We start from the raw sequence: 26,167 nt of genomic DNA, 5'->3' as shown, positions 1-26,167 counted from the left end.
ACTTTAGGTCTCACAGAATGAAAGGTTCCTTAGAAAATAAAGGTTTTCTTTGTTTATTCACTGTTATATCTTGAGAATAGTTACAAGTGAAACAGAAGCTCAAAAAAGGCTGCATTCAATTGCCACAATGCCAATAAAATTACTTTATTAGGGGGTTAATAGCATTCCTTCCTGCTAACATTCCATCACATTGATGCAGAACCATCTCGAGTTCGCCTCCAACTATGCCTTGCAAAGCAGAATCACTTTTCCATAAACCACATTACAACATCCAGAACCAGCCTCTGGGGCTTTGGGAATGAGAAGAATGCTGCCCACCTCGGTTAGTACCGGACTTGTTTGTTCTGCTGGTGCTTCTTTCCTGCTCTCCCTCTCCAGGTCCCAATTTAGACCCAGGAGCTCTGGTCCCCATGTGTGTGGAGCGAGTTCAAAATCGCAATCCATCAGACAGTCAGGTGCAAGAAATTACTAGCACAACAGCTTTTTATCAATCTGCGGTGAACAAGATAAGCCCAAAGTTATTTTGACAGCTTGTGTTATTTAGGTGAAGCTGAAATGTTTGTGTTCTGTACACTAGAAGTACTTAATACAGACGGTGTTCCGGGAAAGCGGGTTTCGCACCCAGCGCAGCTCTGATTCGTGTCGCAGCGCTCGGCTGCCCCCCCGCGGCACACCTCCGTTCGGGTGTGCGTGCGGGTCCGCACTGGCGGCGGCGGTGCCCGGCCCGCCCGGGTCCGCACTCGCTCGGTGGAGCGCCGGAGCCGCGGGGAGAGCGGAGCGCGGCGATGGAGCCCGGGCGGGTTCATCACACCGTGCTTGGCCGGCGCCTCTGTGAGGGGCGAGGTACACACCGGCCCGGCACCCCGGTTAACGGCACGGCCGAGGCCGCCCCAGAGCTGCGGCCCAAACAGCTGCCCGGGTACCGACAGCGGCGGGGACGGGCACGCAACGAAGCGACGCCCGGATACGCGCGTCACTTGCCAGGAATCGATATGGCCTCCGCGCAGGCCCGGAATGGGGGCGGGGCGAGCGGCCTCGCGAGAGTGCCGCCACCTCTCGCGCGGCTCGGGCAAGCGCGCGGTTTTTGGTCTCGCGAGGCGGGCGGCGCGCGCGGGGAAGCGGCGGAGCGCGGGAGTTCTGTGGGGCGCGCGTCCCACCGCCTCGCGCCCAACGGCCGCGCCGCGCGGCCATGCCGGCCCAGAACACGGCGAGCAGCGGCGGTAAGGCCGGGGCGGCGGGCGGGGCGGGGAGCGGCGGGCGGGCCCCGCGGGGTGACCGTGTGCTCGCTGCAGGACCGCTGGGAGCCGAGATGGGGGAGCAGGCGGAGGCGGCGGTGGCGGTGATCACGCCGGCCATGCTGAAGGAGGAGCAGCAGCTGGAGGCGGCGGGGCTGGAGAAGGAGCGGCAGATGCTGGAGAAGGTGAGGGGCGGCCCGGGGGCGGCGGGCCCCGCACGGCAGCTGGGGCTGCTCCGCCGAGGGGGCTCCTCCCCGCGGGTCGGGCTGTGGGCGCCGCGGGTGCGCCGGGTGTCGCGCAGCCCCTTGCGTTTCAAAACAAACAAACGTGGTGCAGTCCCGGGCCGTGGCTGCGGTTCACAAACGCCTCCACGGGAGGCTTCTTTTTTGGTATTAATTTTGAAGGCTAGCTGTGGGCTTTTGCGGTCAGCCGGAACCTTATTGCATTTTATAGGCATGTCAGCGTTCAAGGAGAAGATTACCTCTTTACTTTTTTCGTTCAGAGCCTAGAAATCTAAGATGCCATGTCTTTAAAGTAGACTGATTTCAGGAAGAGTGGTAAAATCTTTCTTTTTCCGATTTTCTATCTGAAATATAAATTGTAAGATGTTTTTTGTTTGCACGTGTGTAGCTTAGTTTTAATTGTATTATCAACACTCTTGGCATTGCCATCGAGTGTTGATCTTTCTGACCTCGGGTACTTTTCATCTGAAGGAAAAAAAATCTGGATTGGGAAGAGCAGAAGCAAATAAAAACAGTATGGAGAATCACAAGAAGGCAATCTTTTTCCTCAAAGAGCTTGTCGAGATAGATTTTCCTCATAAAATAATTCAGTGATAGCTACCCAATAAGAATGACATGGGGTACTGTTTGTGGAAAATAAAGGTGTGATTTCTGGGGGAGAGAAACATGCTCCCCTCCTTTCTGTGTCACAGTTTGTTCCACGATTCAGCTAGTAGCCTTTTCCCCTGCCTGTTAGTCTGTTTACTTTCAAAAGATTCCCTTGTCTGTCTGCCTTAGCATGTCCTTCCCCAGTGTTTCTCCTGAAGGTAATGGCATAGATAAGCATCTTGTAAAGCGCTGCATCTTGCCTTTCTGGGGTTTCTCTTGGAGATGCTAATTTGTACCTTTTCACTTGTTTAGTATCTCAGTCTAACAGGCAATGTTAGATGAATGCTTTCTTTTGGGGGAGTCTCAATCTGAGTTTTAAAGAGTAATTTGTGTGTAGATTTTGTAAGCAAAGTGAGCAAATGTTTCTTTTCACATTGGGAATTGACTTGACCTTTGTAAATTATGCATGATGATTTTCTGGCTGTCCGAAATACCTTTTTCATAATGAAAAACTGTAGCTTTGTGCAAATGGCATATGGAGGAGTCCCAAATACTGCTTGGGAAACTGTGCTGAATTTTGCCAGGTAGGGTTGTGTCGTGTTGGGTTTTTTTGTTTGTTTATTTGTTTTTTTTCCCCTCCCAAATTTTGGAGGCTGGAAATAAAACTCATTTTGCTCCAAATCTATACATTGGAGTTGAGATGCCTTTGAGCCCTTGAATGCCTTGTGCTGCTGCCCTGGAAGCATGTGTGTACACCAGAGTCCTGTTCACATATGCAAGCGAATGCAACCTTCAAGTACTTTAATCTCACAGCATTTCATAGGTGCGTGGAGGCTATATGCTCACAAATCGTAGATGCATAATGTCTGGAAGGGAAAAGGCTGTGTGTATGTGAGATATTAAAAGTATTAACTCTGAACCATCTATAAATTCTTGACATCTTTTTGTGGTGTTGGCCAGGCTCGCACTTCTTGGGACAGGGAGTCAACTGAAATGCGCTATAAGAGGCTTCAACATTTGCTTGAAAAGAGCAACATCTATTCCAAATTCTTGCTAACCAAAATGGAACAGCAGCAACTGGAGGTAGGTGTATTCTTGTCTGCAATGGGAATTCTTAAGATGGGTTGCCATCTGTTTTGGAGGGTTTTTGCCATTCAGCTGTTTGAACTGAAGTATAAATGCTGGTAAGATTGCAATCACAACACAAAGATCTACGGAAACTACTGCCCAGGAATAAAGTGGTGCTTTACATAATATTCAGAATTTGTTCTATAAATTAATAGATAAATCAGACTGGAAAGAGTGTGAATTATAGTGTAAAATCACAGTATAAAGGTGGCACTGACATCTTTACAATTCTTCTCGAGTGCTAGGAAGAGAAAATAAATATTTCAAATAAGAAACAAAGTTTAACGGAACTAGAAAACCTGGAGGGAGGATAGAAAAAGCAAAGAATTGACTGGTAGGAGTTGTGCAGCCTATTTGTGTTGATTACTGAAGGATGAGGATGAGGTTTGTCATCAGGATGTTAATGTAGGCCTCAAACAAATTTATAAATTACAGTGATCTGAGGCCATGCTGTTCCCAAGCAAGAGCTTCCATAAAATGATCTCATGTGTGATTTTTTTTTTGTTTGTTTTTTTAATCCCTGGGCTTCTGAGTTCATATCTGGCTTTATCTTGAATTGCTTAACTGTATGTTTATAGGCTAGCTAGTCCAGGAAAAGGTTCAGGGCAACAATGTGCCCAGAAAAGTGACACTGATAAAATGCAAGACCATCCTTTCTGAAAATACTTTTCTAGTTTAGCTGTCAACTTGAATTCAACACAAGTGGTAATATGTAGGAGTTAAAGGAGAGCTGGATACATGGAAAAACTTACTGCAATAGAGGTAATCTTAAGGAGTTTGCAACTGGGAATATTTGTGTTGGAATCTTTCTGAATTGCTGTATTTTAGCATTTAAAGTATTCACTGACAAGCAATTCACAGCAGTTGCACTTTCTTGTCCAAGTTTTGCTTTTTTGTTTTAAGCTAGGTCAGAACAGAGACTTCTAGTGAGACTGCAAGAACAAATAAATTCTGTAGAGTATGCAGAACTCTATGTTACTAATGTAAGTTATGCCTGTTATCACTTCTTTAATGGATAGTTCTCTTTTCTTTTGGGTGTTACTGAAATGAGGAATGTGTGTGTGGCGCATGGGATTTATTTTATTTTTATTTTATTTATTTTATTTTATTTTTTTTAGGAACAGAGGAGGAAAGAGAAATTGGAAAAAAAGAGAGAGATGATGTTAAAATCTGCCAAGGTAAGATTAACTAGCTATTTTATGCAACTTGCTGAATAAAGGTCTGACAAATTACCATATCAATTTTGATCAAGGTAGGGAAACTGAATAAGTTAGACTTAGCCAGTATTCAACTTGCAGGCTCTATCTAGTATACCATGTTTGTTTAACTGTAATAAGCCTGTTTAAAAGCACTTAAAATTTGCATACCATGGCAAGGAGATGTTACCAAGATACCATCTTAAGGAGATGTTTCTGACTAATTATACTAAAGAAAATTGTTTGAATTTGTCTTGAGGAGATTTTTTCTTTTAGCAATGATTACTTATTCAGCTGAGATGCTGAATAAGTATTAAAGATAGGCAGGAACTTTTTTTTTTTCCTGTATTTTTGTAAGCTGACTAATAGTTAAGTATTTCAAGAAACTTTCAAAGGCAATGGTTTGATGCTGACTACATATTTTTATCTGTGTCATAATAGTTAGAGATGCATAAGGTAACAAATCTCTTCCTCTGTTTATTTTCTAGGGTCAAAATCCAGGTGATGGCAAAGAAGAGAAATCAGGTAATGTATTACGGTTTGCCTTGTCAGTACTGGTGTTCTTAGTTTCTTCAGTGTTTGATGTGTTGTATGAACTTGAGTGTTATCCTATAGGTGCAAAAAAGAAGAGAGGAAGAGAAGATGGGACATACAACATCTCAGAAATTATGTCCAAAGAGGTAGGCCATAACTATAAATAGGCTTGTCTGGATTTTTGTAGCACAAATTTTAACGGATGAGGCAATCGCTGTGTGATGTCTGTATTTTAGAGCAATACTTTCTCATACATTGCTATCAAATATTATCAACCAACAGCCAACACTGATCTCTGTGTAATGTATGACTGTCTTCCAACAAAGATCTATGCAACAAGCTATATTGTCAGAATGGTTAAATTCAGATGCTGCTTTTTCTTTTTAACCTCTTTTGGGAGGCAAACTACATCTCTAGTTGAATTTTCATTTACCCTTTGTAATTGGAATGTGTTCTCTGGTGTGTGGTGTGTACAAGACTGGTGAAGGGACTTGAACACAAGACCTATGGGGAGAGGCTGAGGGAGCTGGGATTGTTTAGTGTAGAGAAGAGGAGGCTTAGAGGTAACCTCATCACTCTCTATAACTACCTGAAGGGAAATTATAGCCAGGTGGGGATGGTCTCTTCTCCCAGGCAGTCAGCAATAGGACAAGGGGGCATGGGCTTAAACTCTGCCAGGGGAAATTTAGGCTGGATATTAGAAAAAAATTCTTTACAGAGAGAGTGGTCAGGCATTGGAACGGCTGCCCAGGGAGGTGGTGGACTCACTGTCCCTGGAGTCTTTTAAAGTGAGATTGGAAATAGCATTTAGTGCCATGATCTAGTAAATGGACTGGAGTTGGACCAAGGGTTGGACTTGATGATCTCTGAAGTGTTTTCCAACCCAGTTGATTCTGTGTGTGGCCTTGCTTGGGGTCACTTGTATGCTTAATGATGTTATATGGAAAGCTCTCTAAATTATGTCAGATTCTTCAATTAAAAGATCTCAGGAAATGCAAGTTGTAATAGCCTTTAAGGTTGAAAAGTACATAAGCAAAGTTTTTTCTTTGTTTCCAGGAAATATTATCAGTGGCAAAAAAACGTAAAGTGGAAAATCAGGTATGTTGGCACATGTTATTTTAGTTTAAGTGTGTTAAGCCCAAAGGCAGGGAGGGCTTTTTATACTTAATAGTCTGTCTTTAAACGTTTCTTGTAAATAAACGTCTCTCTGCTAGCTGTTGATGTCCTGAATTAGAAGTTTAAAAAATGGTGCAAGTGAATGCACTTACATACTTATTTTCAGAAATCTGGGGTGAAATCTTCTAATTTATTTTTTGTTAAACACTGAATTTGAATGTGTTTATACTTTATAGAATGCTTGTGGTTTCAAAAATAAAGGAAATATGAATTTATTAAGAAATATTTATGCTGGTGTAGAAGACCTTAAGACATAGTCATTTTTAAGCATTCAGGCATGAAGATACCAAGTGTGGTTTCTTTTGGTTCTGCTGTAGTTTAAAAGCTGCAAGCACAGTTATGAATTACTTTCCAACACTCTCTAGAGTCCACTTACAGAAGGGAAATAGCTGCATTAAATGCCAGCTACAGTGGGGAAGTTTTAAGTCTGTATGCTTTTATAGGTAGAAAATTATAAGACAAATACCTTCAGTAGCTATCACTGCCCTCTAGTTCTAAAGGAGCAAAGAATGCATATAAGGCATCAAAATTTTGCAGTTTTGACTTCTAGCTACGTAGTAATATTAATCCTAAAAGCAAATTCTACTCTTGAGTTGACAGTTACTCAAAATAAGTTGTTGGATTTGTGTCAGGGGCTGACTGACTTCACTGCACAGTAAGACTGGTGTAAATTGGGCAAAAGTAGGTCTTAGCTGGGCTTTGATGTGCATTCCACTTGTCATGTGTTCTTGGACTTCCCGCTATAGGATGAAAGCTCTTCTGACAACCTATGTCCAGAAGACCTGCAGAAAAATGGAGACTCAAACAGCGTCATTAAGGACAGATTGTGTCAAGCTGTACGACACAGTGCCAAGCAATTCCTTGATCCAGTACGGAAATTTAATGGACAACCAGTGCCTTTTCAGCAGCCAAAGATTTTTACTGGAGGTGTAATGCGGTGGTACCAAGTGGAAGGCATGGAGTGGCTCAGGGTATGGAGCGGTTGTTGAAGAAATTGAATCTGTCGCTGGTTGGAAACAAGAAATGGAGGGGAAGGGACACTAGAAGTTTGTGATAATAGTTGTACAGAGAAGGTGAAGAAGAGGCAGTTCTTTGTGATTTCTTATGGTAGAAGAATCTGGTGTTAGGAAAATGTTACCAAGCAGCAGATAAAAAGTTTCAGAATTGAGAGGATATTTGTGTTTTTAAACATTTTCTTTAGACTTATTGGTTGATGTTCTTCTTCCCTTTATCCATTTTTTTGTTCAATTCAACTGGCTTTTCAGCCTCTCCTTATAAGTACTTTGTGAAAGCAGAAGATCTGTGCATACTACTAAGGGACAGTCTTACTCTTTTTTCCCTCAAGGACTTGAATAATTAGCACCATAGGTGTTTAAAGACCCATTACTTTGCAGATGTGACATGAATGAAAGTTTTCTGTTCTCTGCGTCTTGGAATCCAGCTAGTGATATTAACACAGTGTTTTAAAAATGTTTTGTCTTTAGCCTTTGAAATAAAAAATTAAAGAAATTTGCCATAAAAATTGTCCACATACATATTTAATTACTCCCCAGTTTTGCTTGCAAGACAAATTAGAAGAACTTAGTTTTGTCTGGCTCTGATAATTAAAAAGTTATTTTTTGTTCTGCTACTGATCTCATTTTCCTCTTAGGTTTTTACTTTATTTCTTCCCACAAGCATAAGTGTCCTGTTTCGACAAGCTTAGGCTGATCTCACAAATGAGTGCCACTATAAACTCACTTGCTCTGTTCAGTCCTTGGGAAGCATGTAAGGAAGACAGAACTGTTCTGGGAGGGAAAAAAACAGCTTCCTTGGGCCCTCTGTTATAATAATGTTCTTTATGCATCTTTATGAATACTAGATAGAGTAGCCAAAGAACACTTTTTGTGTCTGTCTTTCTGTTCTTTTGTGAGAGGTTGCTCTGTCACTTGTCAGAATAGGCAGTGTCTGCACAAAGAATATTTGCTGGAGCAGCTGGCTGTGTTGGCGAGGAATTGCATCTTCTTCCTCTGGTGATGTAGTTGTGCTTATAGAAGCTATTTGAACAGATAAAAGTGCAACATCAGCAGACTTGGTTTTTTAGAGGGGGTTTCCTAAGGTATGAGTAAAAATTTGTGTAGTGTGAGCTATACTTGCAGTTGAAGTGCCTTTTGATATCACACTGACTTACATCCTTTGCCTCCTAGTCAGGCACTTAATTGGCTAGAAGCACATGCACCTACATACGCTTGCCTTTATTTTCATAATGGAGGAATGTTAACTTGTCCATAATATAAAATGTGCCTAGTAGAGAGTTTCTACAGGTGTTAAACTCCAAAAGATGTCTGTTGTTCTTAAAGTGTGTTGGCTATTTTGCATTTACATTTCTTTTTCTGTGCATGCAGATGCTTTGGGAAAATGGTATCAATGGCATTTTAGCTGATGAAATGGGTTTGGGGAAGACGATCCAATGTATTGCAACAATAGCACTGATGGTGGAGAGAGGAGTCCCTGGTCCATTCTTAGTATGTGGTCCTTTGTCTACTCTTCCAAATTGGATGTCTGAATTCAAGAGATTTACTCCAGAGGTAACAAAGATTTTTCTTCTGATTCCTTAGGTTTAAAAGAACAAATTATTTAATTCTTGCTGTTATTTTTTACCTTGAAACTTTGTCCGTATAGAACATAAGTTTAATTTTAGTTGTTTATGTGGTTACCACACATTGCGCCGTGGAATGCTGTGTATTTACAGCTGTCTTGTAACAAAGCTAATTACCTTTACTATCTTGTGTTTAGGTTTAAATGTCCTTAGTTCACCTGACTTTTAAACTTCTTCTTTTATTTTTTTCAGATTCCACTACTGCTGTATCATGGAGCTCAGCAGGAACGTCGTAAACTGGTTCGTAAAATTCACAGCCGACAAGGATCACTGCAAATCCATCCTGTGGTCGTTACTTCCTTTGAAATAGCAATGCGAGACAGAAATGCCCTGCAGGTATCTAAGTTCTCCTGAAAGTCCTAGGATGAGTGGAATGCCTCATCGCTAGTAGCAATGTTTTTAAATATAGTGAAAAAACACCATATGCTTGCCTGTATGAGTGTCATAGTGTAGCATTTATATTGGCGTTCACTTCTGTTTCCTTGGTAGCAGTGGCTCTGGAATTCTATGTTTAAGAAGTTCTTGAAATTATCAAAAAAATGAAGTAAGCAGACAGTTACAGCATAGTGCTCTTTTCATTGTGCTCTCGGTAGGTGATGATGGGGGAGGCTTAGAGTAAAAGCTATACTTAGTGTATAAGTATCACGGTTAACAGCAGAATGGTTGTTTCAGTAAGATGAGTTTCTTGTAGAAGTTTTGTTGTTATCACCTAGGCTTTCTAAATGGAGTTACCGTGGAGCAGATGTATGGCATTCACTGTTTGGACCGTCTAGTGAGAAACAGCAGTAAATAGAATCTTTTTAACGGGCTGTATCAGTCTTGTTAGTGCTGCTTATTTCATCTGGCCCATGTTTTGATGAAGTAAACCTAAGATGTACTGGAACACCCTTTCTTTTTGTAGAACTGCTTCTGGAAATACCTGGTGGTAGATGAAGGTCACAGGATTAAAAATATGAACTGCCGCCTTATCAGAGAATTGAAACGATTTAATGCCGAAAATAAACTCCTGTTGACTGGTACTCCCCTGCAAAACAACTTGGCAGAGCTTTGGTCGTTGCTTAACTTCCTGTTGCCAGATGTGTTTGATGATTTGAAAAGGTAGGTTGTAATCTGATGGTGAAAACTATTCCCCTTTGTTCTGTTTGGGCATTATTGTAGCTCTTTAATTATTAAACTTGTATCATCATGTGAAGACCTATTTTATGATGCAGTTGTAATTTGATATGATTATTTGATGGTAAAGGCTTTGAAATGTGTCTTCCCTTCACACGTAGTTGTTTCAGAAAGAAAGGAAATAATTGTCAGCTGTATGGATAGTGGAAGCTCAACTCTGAGCTAAGACATGAGCATTTGTGGGGAGAGATGTTTGTCTGACCCTAAGTGCCTGATGCTGCTTGAGATTCTCAGAGGTGCTAGAAAAAGTTGTGTGAGGCTGACAGACGAGGGACTCATGGGAGACAGATAGGACAAGGGGTAATGGGATCAAGCTGGAACACAAGAGGTTCCACTTAAATTTGAGAAAAAACTTCTTCCTCAGTAAGGGTGCTAGAGCACTGGAACAGGCTGCCCAGGGAGGTTGTGGAGTCTCCTTCTCTGGAGACATTCAAGACCTGCCTGGACATGTTCCTGTGCGACCTCACCTAGGCGTTCCTGCTCCAGCAGGGGGATTGGACTAGATTATCTTTTGAGGTCCCTTCCAATCCCAAACATACTGTGATACTGTGAGACAGATCCTTTTCTGAAGCAGTAGATGGTCAGGTGGAAGAGTGTTGCCCAAACAGTCTTTAGATTAATTTTGGAAAAAATACAGACTAAATTGAGTATAATAAATCATAGCGAATATTCTAACTAATATGGGTGTTTTTACCAATCACTTAAAACCTCAAGCATCTGAATTAACTGGTATATTTCAGAAATACCTCCTGTTTGCCCTGTATTAATGAAGGATATTAGTGCTTTGATTTTCTTAAATCTCAGGATAAGAGAAGAATAGTATACTTAAATAAGGAAGAATAACAGCTATGAAGTAAGCTGTTCCTTTTTTCTTGCTTTGTTTTTATAGCTTTGAATCCTGGTTTGATATTACCAGCATTACAGAAACTGCTGAAGATATTATTGCTAAAGAAAGGGAGCAAAACATCTTGCATATGCTACATCAGGTTTTTGACTTATTTTTTGTATTTTTTTTCATCATTTATTTCTAATATTGACCATTATTATGAAGTGGGTCAAAATCTTGTTTGTGGGGCTGAATGTTGGGCCTGAGGCTTTTATTCTGGCACTTCTGGACTTCCTTAGACCTGTGGGCTTTTTTTCAATCTCTCCAGCGATTATAAATGTTGAAAGGAACATTATTCCTCTTTGATAATGACTCTTTTTATTCTTGGAACTGAATTGAGTTTAGTCAAACTTAATGGAAGTTAATTGAAGCTTGGTTCTCTTTGCCAAAAGATTCAATTGATATATTTATTTTGCTGAAAGATAACTTTGAGGGAAATTATGTAACTTTTAGGTGCTGAACAGAATACCTTTTGACAAACTAGTTGTATAATGTGCCTGTCTTCAAAACCAAACTAACACTGAAAACCCTTTTTTTTAAGGGGGGCAGGGTGGAAGTAAATGCTTACAGAGCTATAACTTTCTTGTGGTAAACTGATGGTGAGCGATACAATTAATATCTTCCAGATATAATTGTCAGTTACAATTTATTATTTATTTCAGTTAAAGGTATGGGCTTTCCTAGAAAAACTTAAGAAATATAACCAAAAAGAGAGCTGTTTCATTAAAAAATTACTTTCGGTTAATGAAAATTATTTGAAGTGTGTAGTGTAGTTACTATTACCCCTTATTAAAGACTTCAAAATCTTTAAAATGTCAATGGATATGTGGTTTGAACACATGCATTACTAACATATGCATAAAGGTTTTAGAGTGGGCATCCATATTAAAAAATGAAATATGAAAGTCTGGAAGTTAATTTTTTTAAATGACAAAATAGACCTGTTTGTGTGTTGTGGGTGGTTTTTTGTTTTGGTTTGTGGATTGTGTTTTGTTGGTTTTTGTGGGATTTTTTTGTCATCATCGTTTGTTCGTTTATGGTTTTTTTGGTTTGTTTTTGTTCATTTGGTTTTGTTTGTTGGGAGTTTTTAGTTTGTTTTTCTGTTTGTGTTTTGGTTGGTTTTTTTTTTTTTTTAATTTGCCATATTGAGAGCTTTGAATAATTCTTATACATCTGCTCAACATTTCAGATTCTGACACCTTTCTTACTGAGAAGACTGAAATCCGACGTTGCTCTTGAGGTTCCGCCTAAACGAGAAGTTGTGGTATATGCACCACTGGCAAAGAAGCAAGAAACTTTCTATACTGCCATTGTAAATCGCACCATAAGGAAACTGTTTGGAAATAATGAGGTATCTACTGACATGCATATTAGAAATGTGCTTGCTATTAATGACAAAAACACATTGCAATTGCTTCATTAGCATTTTAACTAAATGCACTTTTTCTTAAAGTTTTAGTCTGAGCCTTTTGTTTTCTGTTTCAATGGCAGTCACTGTGGCCTCAGTGAGCACAGAACTGATATGACTGTAAATATATTCTTGGTTACTTGTAGCTTGGGTGAAAAAGAAGACAGTTTTCATAGAGGTGATGATTTCTGCTGTAAAATCAGCAAGGTGCTTATGCAGCTTTTGAAAGTCAAGCATAAATTTTCAAAATCTGCTATTACATACCTTTAAAATTTGGGCTGCATTTTGTACTTAGCAGAATTTACAGCTGCTGAGTCTAAGCAATGCATGGTGCATATCATGAGACCTCTTTTCAGTATTCAGAATTTTTGGGTCATCATAGACCTTTGAATACAAAGCTGTCCGCTGTTGATGGCAACATTATCATTTTCCACAGGAAGAAGTAGTTGAGTTGAGTCCTTCAGGCCGACCAAAACGCCGTAGTAAAAAACTGGTTAATTATTGTGAAGAACATATTGGTTCACCTGATGACTTGGAAAAACTGATCAGCAAAATGCAAGAGGAAACAGAAAAAGAGAGGTGCCTACCCTAAAAAGATTCTTTTTTTATTGTACTAAATACCTCCCTCTTAGTTTACTTGCAGAGGCTTTGCTTATTTGAATTGATCAAGAATGGCAATTTGTAATTCAGTATCCCTGTAGCTTTGTTCCTTTGCTTTTACCTAATAGTCGCTAGGCAATGATAGCAGTGATTAGGTTGTACTGTCACTTACTGACTCATTAGCGTTATAGTTAACTACAAGACATTTACTCCTACTTGTTACAGACCTCTTAGACCCCTGGCCTTTGCAGGATCTAGCAATAACATTGCTTCTTGAGTCCCTGTTTCCATTAGCCACAGTCTTAAACATGTCCTGTGGCAATAGTGCTGTTGATAATCCATAAAGAACTGAAATGTCTGTGTGTGAAACAGAATTTCTTTGGGTTGTTGAAACATTTTGGTAGTGAAGAACTGTGGTTTCACCAAAGCCTCACGGTCTAAGATGGTGTTGGGTGTCAGCCAGAGAAGAACTGCTTCATCTTAGTTATTTGGTACTTGAAATGTCATTGTAATCACTTAGGTCCTGGCTGCAGCTAGCAATGAGGACAAAGAGTAGAAGGGCTTGGTTTATGGCTAGGTTTTGCAGGCTTTGCAAGGTTCAGGTGCACCTTTTGTCTCCAATATCCATTACATTCACAGGTATCTCTTTCATTGGCTCAAGGGCCAAACAAGGGATAGTGCTGGTGTGCTAACTGCAGTTAACTCCTAGGTTTTTGTGAAATTACTCATGAATACTTGAAGCGAAGTTTGGGCTCAAGACTGGAGAAAAGAGAGGAGCAGTTTCCTTGTCAAATTTTGTAAAACATGTAAGCTTAAGCTGAGGCTTGGAAACCAGCACAGTTACTGCTGTTTTGGTGGCACCAGGTGTATGTCACTTTCTGGTGATTAAGGTCAGAGTTGAGGTTCAGGACTGAGGGAACTGAAGAATCATGTTCGTTCCTGGGTTTGATGAGGTCTGTTGGTGACTCCAAAGTGTCTGGAAGTCCTTTGGGTGTTGGGAAAACCAAGTTAATCTTCAGGGTTGAAATGTATTTACTTTGCTAGATTTTTGCTGTAGTCCAGTGTACTTTGGAAGAATAGACATTTGTATTAGTTTTATGGTATGCATGGATGCCTTATGTTGGAGATGGTACTTGGATGTGGAAGAGCTATCTAGCTGTATTGTGAATCCTGCAATGTGTATATATAGCTGAAATAAGATAGGCCGAGAGCTGATTTTGGAATAGCTTACATTTGATTCTGCAGAAGATCTGACCATTTGTTGTATCTGTTCCCCTTTCTGCTGGGTGACTTGCACAAGTTGTTTTTTCTGCTTCTGATTACTACTGACTGCCCTTTTGTGTTTTAAACCAATAATGGCAAACCCTTATGCCTTTAATGCCAGGTGTGGCACTGAAAGAAACTTAATTGGTTAATAGCTTAACTAACTGTGAGGGATTTTGAGGACATTTGATAAAGCGTGTGAATCCTTTGCTTGATTTTGGCTTTATTGTTTTTTTTTTTCTTTTCAGTATCTGTAGCATAATAAGGTGACACTTTCTGTGCTAATACAATGATGTATCTTTTCAAGGCCCGTGGTAGAAGTGAGCATGCCCATGGATTCAGAGGTGAACCTGAAATTGCAGAATATTATGATGTTACTGAGGAAATGTTGTAATCACCCCTATCTTATTGAATACCCATTGGACCCTGCCACACAACAATTCAAGGTACACATTTTAAAAGGGTTACAAGAAAAATCATTCCAGGCACGACTGTGAGCTCACAGTATTAAGGAATGATCTTTTCAAGGTATTTGGCATATGCCTCCCTGTTGAGTTCCAGCAGTGGGACAGAATCATTATTCGAAGCTTCCTGCAGCAGCAGCTGCAGAGACCAGCTCAGCCTCTGCCCATTTAGCCTTTGCATAGTGATGCTCTAGTGTTTTTCCTTATGGCAGCGCTCATCTGCTGGGAGCAAAGTTATTGAACTCAAACAGTAGCTGGGTTCCATTGACTCAAGGTGTCTTAGGATCTACCTCAAGCTCAGCTAGTAGTTTAATCTACACAAAGCAGTTGGTAATGTAGGAAAGTATGAAGTAATTTGAATTGAAAGAATCTTGAACAACTAGAAGTTGCTTGCACATTTTAAATGTAGGTTTTGTGGGCATGTATAGTCATGCATCCTGTTCAGTGAGTTATAACAGATTCAGATGCACTCAGGAACAAGCTGTTGAAGTTTAACGGTGTAAAGCCAGTGCATAAAAAGCAGATAGCCTGGTCTGGATGATGAGGGGAAATTAGTTAGTGTAGAAAAGGCTGTTTAAAAGTTGACCACTTGGAGGAGCTTGTACCTACTCAGGAAAATGGATTAGGAATTACCAAGGTGGCTGCTGTATGGCTCAGACCTTAGAAGTTTATATATCCTTGCTCCTGGCCCATAGCAAGAATTAGATGTAACAAACTCTTCAACAAAAGAGGAGTCTAAGGTAGCAGTCTAAAAACCTGTTTTGTCAACTTTTGTCACTAGGCTGGTGTGTAGTACCTTGTTCAGCAGTTCTTGCTTATATCCAGTGGGTGGAAGCCTTGTGCCCTAATTACATGCTGGTAAAGAAACAACAGCACTTTTCCATGTCAAAAAATTAAAAAGGGTTTGTACTAATGAGTTTTTTAAAAAATTATTTGAGTATATGAAATGGTGGGTTTTGATTTAATTCCATCATGACATAACTGAGTAAACGTAGTTTGCTAAAATCAGTGTTGCTTCCAATCTAACAGCTTTTAGTGAAAAAGATGATACAAGCTTGTTTCTGTGAGAAGCTTTAAGACAGCTTTTGTTGGTGCTTCTGAGTCGGGGAAACCTTTGGTATCCTTCCTTCCTAATACATGATCCCTTCTCCCCTGTTGCAAGGTTGATGAAGATCTAGTAAAGAACTCAGGCAAGTTTCTACTCTTGGACCGAATGCTTCCAGAACTGAAGAAGAGAGGACATAAGGTAAAGCTAATGCGTAGAAGGAGAGGGTAGGCATAGCTGTCTCACTATGACCAAAAAATGGTACTAAGGAATCTTCCTTGTTTTGTAGGTTGTCTTGTTCTCACAAATGACTATGATGCTTGACATTTTGATGGATTACTGCTATCTGAGAAACTTCAAATTTAGTCGATTGGATGGCTCTATGTCCTATTCAGAGAGAGAAGAAAATGTAAGTAGATGTACACACCCTTTGAGCCTGTTAACAACTTTGCTTCTTCCTGTGACACTGCGGTACAATTTCGCACAGTATTTAGCCTTTAATAGGCAAAAGACATCTTTATTGAAAACTAACATCCTTGCTGCTGCTTTAATATCTGCAACTCAGATATACTGCAGCAGTGAAACATGTCTTGAACCACTGTCTTGGGGTATGCCTAGAATGATGGGTGCTCATGTACTCTGTTATCCAGATGTGAAGTATGTAATATATCTAGATTGTGGCAGATCCTAATGCCAGCTTTATCCCTGCATGTATTGTTGCCTAGCATCCAGGATGTGATGGCAGCATTTATGCGAGCGTACTGTGAGTCTAATGCCAAATGATGTAGATTTCCAGGAAATAGAATTTTGTACTTAGTGGGACACCTGTAACTTCAGCCTAAAATTGCATGTGGATTAATTCCAGCATAATCTGTTAGTTTTGCATATTTGTAATGGTTTCAAGTAACCAGAGAATACCTTACTATTAAGGCATATTTTTATCACAAAGAGCAGCCGTGCAGTGTGGTTCTGGAAATGCTCTGAGGGTTTCCAGGGATGTAAAAGAGCAATGCATACATGGAAGAAGTACTCAGGATGTATCTCGGGAATGTGCTGCAATTGCCATCTGGTCTCTAAAGTATGCACTGGTGTTTATGAAGATACAGAAAAAGGGCACATGACAGATCATCTAGCTCAAATTGTGTTTCGCTGTGCCACTGTGTGGCTGAGGAAAACCAAGCCCTTTAACACTTATGTTTCTACTGTTAGAGCTGATTCATAAAGAGGAAAGGATAATTAGCAGCATGTTAGTAAGCTATAGTGACTTCCGTTAAGCTGGTTAAAATTTTGTACTACTGGGTTATGGTGATTTTTAGGAGTTGATGGTGTGCCTGCCACAGTGTGGTATCACTGGAGGATGAGAGAGATCTTCAGGTCACCAGTCTAAGTTCCTTAGAGCTCTTCCTAGGGCCATGATTTGCTGCTGGTGCTTCAGATGCTGATGTCCAGGAGAGCCCAGAGAATATGGGGCTTTTAGAGAGCTTGGGTAGCTGCTTCCACCTGGCAGTGAGGTGATGGTTTCTTTTTCTCTGCTGTGATCAAAGTCCTGAAAACTACTGTACTCTTTTCAGTTTACTATCAGTATGTGGGTGATCAAACTAAGTAGAATAGGTTTTGAGTGGTATTGCAGACCTGGTAGGAGCTGTGCTGACAGCTGGAAACATCTTGCAGTGAAGGTAGGCTGGATGCTGTGTAAGAGGCCAGAAGGTTACTCTTACTTTTGAAGTAAGAGGAGGAGACATACAGGGTGGCTGGAAGTAGCAGTAAAGTTGGCATCAATATTTTAGGTCATTGCTTGTGTGGAGGAGTAGATGTGTTTTTAGGCTCTGCCAACTCAGACTGTGTTAACCTTGCTCATCACTGAATGGTAGGTTATGTGGAGGTGAATGTGATTTGGACCATACCTCCCTGTAGTCATCTCTACTCTGTGTGTTAGACAACTCATTGGAATAATCAGATAAGAAAATACAATTACTTCACTTCTTGATCTTGGCCTTTCCCAAACACACACAATGTTTCTTAAAGCCTTAGTTTGGCTTCTGACAGTGTGTGTGGTATTTTATATGTGTTCTTATTTTTAAACACAGATCTCACAAAATAAAACATTTGGCTACCTTATGGTTGATCCATTTGCTGTTTTTTAATATGTGAATTCTCTTCCAGATGCATCAATTTAATACTGACCCTGAAGTCTTCTTGTTCTTAGTGAGTACAAGAGCTGGAGGCTTGGGCATTAACTTGACTGCGGCAGACACAGTTATCATATATGATAGTGACTGGGTAAGTTGAGACTGTTGACCTAATGCTGTGTGTCATAAAATGCTTTCTCTGTTTCTGCTTTTGATAATCATTTACTAACCCACTATGGTATAGACCACTTCTGTAACTTTAATGAGGCATTACATTAAGATGATAAAGTAATGTTTGCAAGTGTATTATATATAAAATATGTAGCCTCATTTGAAGTCTCAGCTTATTGAATGCAGCGTTAGAGTTGGTTTCTAAGACTAGCCTGTTTGCTCCTGAGTTATACCAAAAGCTGGAGTGGTTTTTCTGTTACTGTTGAAAATCTATTTCCTTCTTTTATTTGTTATTTAAGTTTTAATGTAGCCAGACCTTCTACAGCTTCCCTGTTTCCAACAGCTGTCATGTTAGTAGCAGTCCCTTGAATTTTGTCCTGTGAATTGCCACGTGTGTTTTAGCTAGCTAGGATTCTGCTGCTTCTGTGAGGCTGGAAACTGGGAAAAAGAGAGGTAAGGTATGGAAGGAAATGACTGAGGACCTCTGCATCTTCACTTTGTTTTAATAGACAGCTCTGCTGTTCGCACAACTGTTCCACTTCAGAAGAGCTAAAGCAGCTTCAGAAATGCCTGAAAACTTTTAAAATCTCTTGTCTTATCCTCCAACAAAATCCCCCACAAACCTGTGATTAGCACCTCAGCTAAACTGGTGCTACAAAGCATGTCCATCTGTTGAAAAGTGCAGCACATCGTGCAGAAGCAGTCTGAGCTAGCTGGGTTACGCTGGCTGTGCAGCTACAGCGGCAGAGCTTGTAATGGATGAGTTTAAGAGTAAAGAGATATGAGTTCTGTTTTACCTTTGGGCTGCCCTGCTCATTGCTTCCGCTCTGACTCTCAGAGCTCGCTATTGAAAATGCTGCCTGTGGTGTGTCTCTTAAGCTTACTGGTGCAGCTAACTTGTTTTGTTATCTGCTCAGAACCCCCAGTCGGACTTGCAGGCCCAAGACAGATGTCACAGAATTGGCCAGACAAAGCCAGTGGTTGTTTATCGCCTTGTGACTGCAAATACAATTGACCAGAAGATTGTGGAGAGAGCTGCTGCCAAGAGAAAGCTGGAGAAGCTGATTATCCACAAAAGTTAGTATCTTTCTCTTATGCCTTCCTGTAAGCACCTGTTGCTTCTTTAAATCTTGAGAGAACTCTTTGCCACTCTGTGAATGCTTCATCTTCCCAACAAGTGGCTGTATAGTATTTTTCAAAATGCATTCTTAGACAGGTTGCAGATAACTTCTGCAGCAAAATAAAGGAAAGCACTTCTAGTATTTCTGGCATCACCATGATATGTGACTTACCTTTAGTAGTAGGTAACAAAAAGAAGAGGGGTGATGGGACAGTGAGCCTACCTGAAAGAAATATTGGTGAAAACAGTCAATAAGAGAGTAGAGCTCTAGGTTTGTTGGCAGCTTGTCAGCAAGATGATAGTTTGTTTGACACAATGTTTTTGGTCTTCTAGCATAAAAAATGCTTAGGGAGAAGATGACAAGTCTGAGTTGATTATCTTTTTAAAATCAGATTAAATGGACCAGAATATAAGTGGAAAAACACATTAGAAGATTCTTACTCCTTGCAGTTTAATTTATAACAATTCTTCATTTGGAGCAATATGCCTACATGATGACATCTAGAGCAGTGTTTCATGATGTGAAGTTTAGCAATAGATTTTTCCAGTTGCAGTGGCAAACATGTTTGAGTAGGGAGTGTTCCTGTTAAAACTGGTAAAATGAATAGAGACTATAGATTGTTGGTTTGTGCAGGGGTTCCTATTAAACTTTGTTGCATTTGCAAATCCTAGAGCTTTAAAATCACTGTAAAAAATTTCAGCATCCTGTTTGCAACTGTCCTTCTGAATTTAAGAACAGTATATTATAAGCACAGTAGAACAGTCCTGTTTCGACGATTAACCAGTGCTGAACAGACCGATAGTCCTTGCTTTTACATGCAGAACAATGGTGATTCTTGCTATGTTCTCGATTATATAGCTGGTCATACTCAAAAGTCTTAAGAAAATTATTGGGTTGAAGTCTCTCTTTTGGGGGTAAATTTTCTTATTTGGGTCCTATAAGAAATCCTGCTTTGCTTCTGTAGCTTATTCTGTTTGTGATATTTGGACAGTAGCTCCCTATATCATTTTCTGAACACTAAGATCACTTGAAAAATACAATTCTTGTAACTTGGTGTGGCATTCTGACAATAATTAGCCTTATATTAAACTTTGAAGGAGCCTAAAAATTTCTCATAGTATCTTTACAGAAGGGGGAACCCAAACATTTTCATGGGAGTGTAAACAGACAGAAAGGCCAGAGCTCTAACTGTCCGCTGCACCGTGCAGTGCTTGTCAAGCCTAAGCTGTGGTTTGCCCCTGTTTTTGGATGATGTTAGCTAATCTTTGTTAGATGTTCCTTTATCCTAGCCGTACCACTGCTGTTTTGGTGTGATTGCCTGGTCTGTGTTGTCTGTGTAGGCATGTTAATGACCAAGTTAATAAAAAACCAAATTTTTTCTTACGGTTCAACCTGAAGTTAAAGCCAAACTGGTAGAATGAGTACACAAAACAGAAGGGACTTTAATAGTGTATGACTGCCATATACTAAAGTAGCAATGGGAAGTGGTGTCTAGTTGTACTGGAAGGAAGCTAAGTGTCAAGTTGGGTCATGCCTTCAGTTTTGCATTAAGTTGAGTATTTATCTTGGTAACTATTGGTGAGTCATACCTAAATCTTGCAGCTTAGCTAGGGCTGTCCCCTTCAGGAGCCTTTGGTGCCATTGTGTAAAACATAAAGGTGATGTAATGGATCCTGTTATTTTGAATTTCTAAAAAGTGTTGGAACTTTGAAGGAGTGAATGAGGAAGGGATATCACAAAGCTTACTTAAGTCAGGCCTTTCAATTGTGTCTAACCATGTAGGATGTATACAATACAAGTACTAGAGCTTTAGAACTGGAACTTATTGCCAAACAGAATGCTTTTTTGGCCGTAGTACCAGGTTACACTTTCCATCTTGTGCTTCTGTTTTATTGAAGAAAGTTTCCTAGGAAACTGTGTGAGAACCAGCATGATTTTAGTTAAATTAGTAGATGTCAGACTAAGAGGAAGTGATGGACAGAAACTTCTATTTGAAGTGTTAAGTGCTTGATAGGGTCGTCTTTATTTTTCTTCATGTTGCTAGTATTGCAACCCAAGACCTGTACAGCGCTATTTGAATGCCATATAGTTTGTGAAACTCTGAAAACTCAAAGGGAGAGGCTGCATCACTAATAGTGCATGACAGGACCTGGATCCTTGTATCACAGCAGATGTTGATGGAGGAGAGAATCCCATAGCTCAGACCCCTCTGGAACTTGTATTTTATTTGCAGAGAAACAGCGAGTCCTTGCAGGGAGATGGGAAAAATGTGGGGAGGACAAGGTACAGGAAAGCAGAGCAGTGAATGTGATGAAAAGGATTGATAAAAACTTAATAGTATGGGTATGTGTGTTGATAAAAAGTGACAAAACTTGGCACAGAACAGTAAGTAAGCCTTGCATGTCTTCTTGAAATGTGCAAGACTGAGCTTGACTTCATCCATGCTCAGCTTCAGTTACGTAATAATCTTGTATAAGTTTTTTGGATATTTGGGCTGATGCCCAGATTTGTGTGTAGATAGGCGTTAGCATAGTCTCCTCAAGAAACCAACCCGTGTCCGGTGGTGTTGTGGTTTAACCCGAGCTATCAATACAACCACGATAGCTGCTCGTTCACTCCTCCCACCCTGAATAGGGGGGAGAATCAAAAGGGAAGGGAGAAACTCAAGGATTGAGGTAGATACAGTTCAATAAAGTAAACAAATAAAACTAATATACTATAACAACTAATAATATATATAAAATGGAAAATAGAATATAAGATAAAAGATACTTGGTGCAATTCCTCACAAAGCAGCACCCTGGTCCCAAACAGCTGACCCCAGAGAGAGAAGAGAGAAGAAGGCAGAAAGGCCCAGAGGCCTCTGCAAAACGGCAGGATGGCAAAAGGCCAAACTAAAGGAAGTCCTGAACAGGTCTCCATCTTGGCTCTGAAAAAGAGTGAAGAGCTAGCTGGAAGATCCTGACTCTTCTTTAAATATGAAACATTACTCTAATGGCATGAAATATTGTTATTGATCAGTCTGGATGTCAGTCAAGCTCTGCCCCATCTATGCCCCCTTACCAGCCACCTCACACCTGTGGGCAGAGCACTCAGAATGTCCTTGGCTCTCAGACCAGAGCAATTAAAAACATTAACTCTGTCCTGGGCTATTATCTTCTTGTTTTCAAACTAAGTCCACACGATCACTGTGCTAGCTATGGAAAAGAAAGTTTTCTAACTGCATGAAGAAAATTGACTCATTTTCAGGCAAACCAGCACACATGTATTATTTTGTCATGTCTGTCTAGTCTATTAAACTGAGGATTGTTCTCTCTGCAAACCACATATCTTTCACATATTTCTTATCTTGTGGTTAATACTGCTTACTTTGTTTCAACCAGCTTACAATACAAAGGGAACAAACTTCAGCATCTGCCATCTAACTTTATTTACAATATTTTTACTGTAAGTAGAACTAATGGCTCTTCCGCTCTGTGTGTGCGTGTGTGCATGTTGAATTGGTGTTTCAATCAGTTCTTCTGCATACTACAGCTAGAAGGTGAAAGGCCTGCATGTAAACTCTTCGTGTGCCTCTGACTCTTTTTCATCAGTTGGGCTATTAGTGTAAGCTGTATTTACCTGAGGGCTAGAACAATGAAACATAGCATTAATTTTGATGTGTAAGAGTCATTTGTTCGTTTTGTGCATCCAGCATTGATTTAAAAATTTACACAATTTGTTGCTGTCTCTGTGGACTTTCTTAAAATTTTTCCTTTCTACAGATCAGTTTAAAGGTGGCAAATCTGGTTTAGCACAGTCAAAGAGCTGCCTGGACCCTCAGGAATTAATAGAATTACTGAAATCCAGAGACTATGAGAGGTATGCAGATTTCTTATTTTTCTTGGACCATGAGTTTGTAACTTGCAGCTGTTAATAACTCTCTTGTCTTATGAAGTGGTATGTGGCCCTTCAGAGTGGAAAAATGTCCTAGAGATTCCGCTTTGTGGGAAAACTGACTTCTATGTAATAATAACTGTAACATGCTTTTATCTGTATTGAGAGATTATTTGTTCCTCAACAGGGAGGTTAAAGGATCTAAAGAAAAAGTTATCAGTGATAAAGATTTAGAGTTACTGTTGGATAGAAGTGATCTTATTGGTAAGTCGTAGTTTTAATCTCTTTGTTTTTCATGTTCATATTTTGTAAGGGACTAAATACATAGAAACCTGCCGTAACTTCGCTCTCCTATGGCTGGGCTGTACCTCTGAAGAAGGACCATTTGGCCCTTTTGCTGATACTTTCAATAGGATTTGCTGAAGAAGAGATAACAGAACTTAAACAAAAGTATTCCAGAAAATCACATTCATGCTTAGTGCCCTGAGCATACTGTGAATGAAAAGCATAGATTAGGAGGTGTTCTGCACAGCCACTCTCCCTCTAAGTTTCTGTAATTGATCAAAGTAGAAATTATTCTCAGAAAATATTTATTTTAGCAAACTTATTTGAGAACCTAACTCAAAATATAGTTGTAATGTTTATTTGGGGGGGGAAAAAAAAAAATGAGATTTTCAGAGTTACTGTGGCTTGTCAGTGGATCAAATATTTAAAGAAAAACTCATAAAATTTTTGAGATTGTCTGCAAATTTTAGTGCTTGGTCAGGCCAACATATAAAAAAAAACTTTTCTGAGAAAGGAAAAAATTCTTGTTCAATTCATCTAAACAGTAGATATAGGATGCTTTGTTTCCTTCAGCATCTTTAGGAGAGACAAGCCTCAAATCATAGATACTGAAAAAATCAGTCACTACAGAATTTAGAAGCAAAAATGACAGCTAGCTTTAAATAAGTGTGATATGTATAGTTTGAGTAAAATAACTTTGCCATAGGAGAACTGTTGATATGCTTGAATTTTTTTCCTAGATTATCTAAATAAATTGTTTATAAAAACTGCTTATTTCCATTAATTGACTGCTAATACAGAAAATTATTGTTGATGCACTGATATTTAATACAGCTGACTGCAGCCTGCAATAGGTTGGAGATACTTCACCTGTTTTTGTTGATTTTTATTTTGTTTTAATCCTAGATAAAATGAAGACCTCGGAAAAGATGAAAAAGGAAAAAATGGGTGTCTTCAAGATCTTAGAAGAATCATCAGATTCCAATGCAGAATGCGTGTTTTAATGTGCAAATGTGGCCTGTAGTCTTACAGGGCAAATATAACTGACATCAGATCTTCCAGAGATGTCACTTAAATGTACTGATCTTTTCTTTAAGGCCTTGTTCAAATCCCTTGTGTTTTTCCAGTGAATTTTGACATGTTCTACAGTATAATGCAGGTGATAGTATCATGTTGTAGCTTTGGTAGGCTCTTGTAAAGAATCCAGAAAACGAGCATGTTTCACATTTGCAGGTAGCTCTTGTGATTGATCAATGGTAAAAACTGGCAGATTGGTGTAAAAATCTTCCTGTGGAAGTACTAAAACACTTTTTTATATGGTGTCAATTGTAGGTTTATTTGGAAGGGAGTGAACATGTGCCTTTTTTTACAGCCAATTGTGTAGCTTCTGGTTTTCATTTCTGCAAGTTATTTTGATCAAATAAATGTCTGGTTTGTCCTAAAGGTGTACAGTTTTTAGCATAGCTTCTGAAATAAGCATAGCTTATGTTATGTCCATTAATTGACTCTACTCATTTAGCACATTAGCCAATCGAACAGATTAAAAGCAACACTACCAAAACAACAAAACCCACACACAAACAAACAAAAAAAACCAACCCACCAAAAAAAAATCCCACAATAAAACCCAGCAGCTTGAACAAGCCTAAGAACATGTAAATTTTTCTGCATTGACTGGCTTGTCAGCTTGCACAGCCAGGGTGTCTGTGTGACACACGCGGGGGAGCTAAAGGTACTGGAAGGGGAAAGTGCAGAATGTCTGGGGGTGTGGATGACTGAGGAGGTGAGGTCTTTCTGGGAATGGAGGGTTTGAGACTACCATGGGGCAGAAAAGACAGGTGAAGGTTATTAGTTGCATATCCTCTCAGAGCCAGCTGTAAGCAATAGTTTTGAACTCGGGCATCAGGTAGCTTTTAAACTTTTAAGTTCTGGTTTGTGAAAATGTCACCTAGGTGTAGTTAGAAGCTGCAGTCCGGGAACTTCAACTGGAGCTCTCACAATTGCAGTTGTGCTAGTCATGCCAAGGCCACAGGTAACATGGAATAAAATAAAATCCTACCTAATCAGACTTTGGAAACTAGTTTCCAGTCACTTTTATGATCCACTTTTATGGTCTTTCTTACTCTTAATAAAAAGTCATGTGTTAGTTTGATTTAGTTATATTAGTGAGAGATGTTGATCCTTCTATAAGGGAACAAATAAATCTGTTATGAGTGGGCTGCCTTTGACCTTTGCTTGTTGAAAGCCCTGTCTTCTAAGTTTTCTGCTCAGTTACTCATTAGCCCGAATAATGCAAAGTCCAACATGTGCTGTCTCCATGTGTTATATTTGCTGAGCTACTATGCTAGTCTTCTTCATCCATTGTTTTATGCTACCAAAGACAAGATTTAAGAGTAAATTATGTATCTACAATAGTACCTAAATGGAATAATTGTAAAAGTTTTAATAAGTGCTTTCACACAGGCTTCCCTTGGAGTAGTGATATACCCTGTTCAAGTTGCACAGCTACGTGAATGTCACTGCAGGGCAATATGGGGGAAAAGAAGAGTTTCTATCCCCCAGCCAGCAAAGCTCGGACTTAATAATTGCTGCTCTCCTAAAAATGCATGAACTACCGTTAATGCTAATGGTAGCATTAGTGAAATGTAGTAACTTTAGGGATCTGTGGAGTGTGATGTTATATAGAGAGACTGCAGAGCTGTGGCTGCTTCTCTGGCCCACCTTCAAAAAGCAAAAGCAATGCACAATTTTTGCTTGCTGCCACACAGGAGTCCATCACTTCCCCTCCCCCCCCCCGCCTTTTTTTTTAGCTCCTGAATTTCTGTGAATGTCATTGATCAAAGCACACACAGTGCCTTCTTTGCATGACCTTGCACCACTTATTCCTGCAGTCAAGAATAACGTTCACACTTGCTGTCCTCCTAGGCTGTGAAGGCGCAGTCCAGCAGTTGTGCACTTAATGCCTTCAGGCCGAGTCTGGGGCATGGGGTGTTCCAGCCGGCAGCCTGC

The 26,167-nt window shown here is 39.9% G+C and overlaps 1 protein-coding gene across 2 annotated transcripts; it reads left to right on the top strand.

Moving 5' to 3' along the window:
* Window positions 1-1,126: 1,126 nt before the first annotated feature.
* On the top strand, window positions 1,127-24,601 carry HELLS (helicase, lymphoid specific). Of its 2 annotated transcripts, XM_080347402.1 has the most exons (22): window positions 1,127-1,220; window positions 1,293-1,420; window positions 3,026-3,148; window positions 4,312-4,371; window positions 4,878-4,914; window positions 5,005-5,069; window positions 5,980-6,021; window positions 6,846-7,070; window positions 8,484-8,666; window positions 8,930-9,073; window positions 9,639-9,835; window positions 10,800-10,896; window positions 11,986-12,147; window positions 12,641-12,783; window positions 14,375-14,513; window positions 15,694-15,777; window positions 15,866-15,985; window positions 17,740-17,856; window positions 18,794-18,953; window positions 22,762-22,858; window positions 23,061-23,137; window positions 24,065-24,601. In XM_080347402.1, exons 1-22 carry the CDS (start codon window positions 1,190-1,192, stop codon window positions 24,160-24,162), a joined length of 2,529 nt encoding a protein of 842 aa, XP_080203528.1. In that variant the 5' UTR covers window positions 1,127-1,189; the 3' UTR covers window positions 24,163-24,601. The 2 variants fall into 2 exon arrangements, with proteins under 2 accessions (XP_080203528.1, XP_080203529.1); XM_080347403.1 differs by lacking the exon at window positions 23,061-23,137 and having other exon boundaries at window positions 24,065-24,110.
* The last annotated feature ends 1,566 nt before the right edge of the window (window positions 24,602-26,167 follow it).

The sequence above is a fragment of the Nesoenas mayeri genome (genome assembly GCF_963082525.1).
Source record: "Nesoenas mayeri genome assembly, chromosome: 7".
Classification (NCBI taxonomy): Eukaryota; Metazoa; Chordata; class Aves; order Columbiformes; family Columbidae; genus Nesoenas; species Nesoenas mayeri.
The sequence above is the reverse complement of the archived record's forward strand: the minus strand, read 5'-3'. Positions and strand labels throughout refer to the sequence as shown.

What these genes read in the sequence shown, in the direction of transcription:
- HELLS (XM_080347402.1), top strand. Translation starts at nt 1,190, where the DNA reads ATGCCGGCCCAGAACACGGCGAGCAGCGGCG. An exon ending in GTGTTTGATGATTTGAAAAG is followed by an intron (nt 9,836 to 10,799) that starts GTAGGTTGTAAT and finishes TTGTTTTTATAG; the next exon opens with CTTTGAATCCTGGTTTGATA. An exon ending in ATTCAGAGAGAGAAGAAAAT is followed by an intron (nt 15,986 to 17,739) that starts GTAAGTAGATGT and finishes ATTCTCTTCCAG; the next exon opens with ATGCATCAATTTAATACTGA.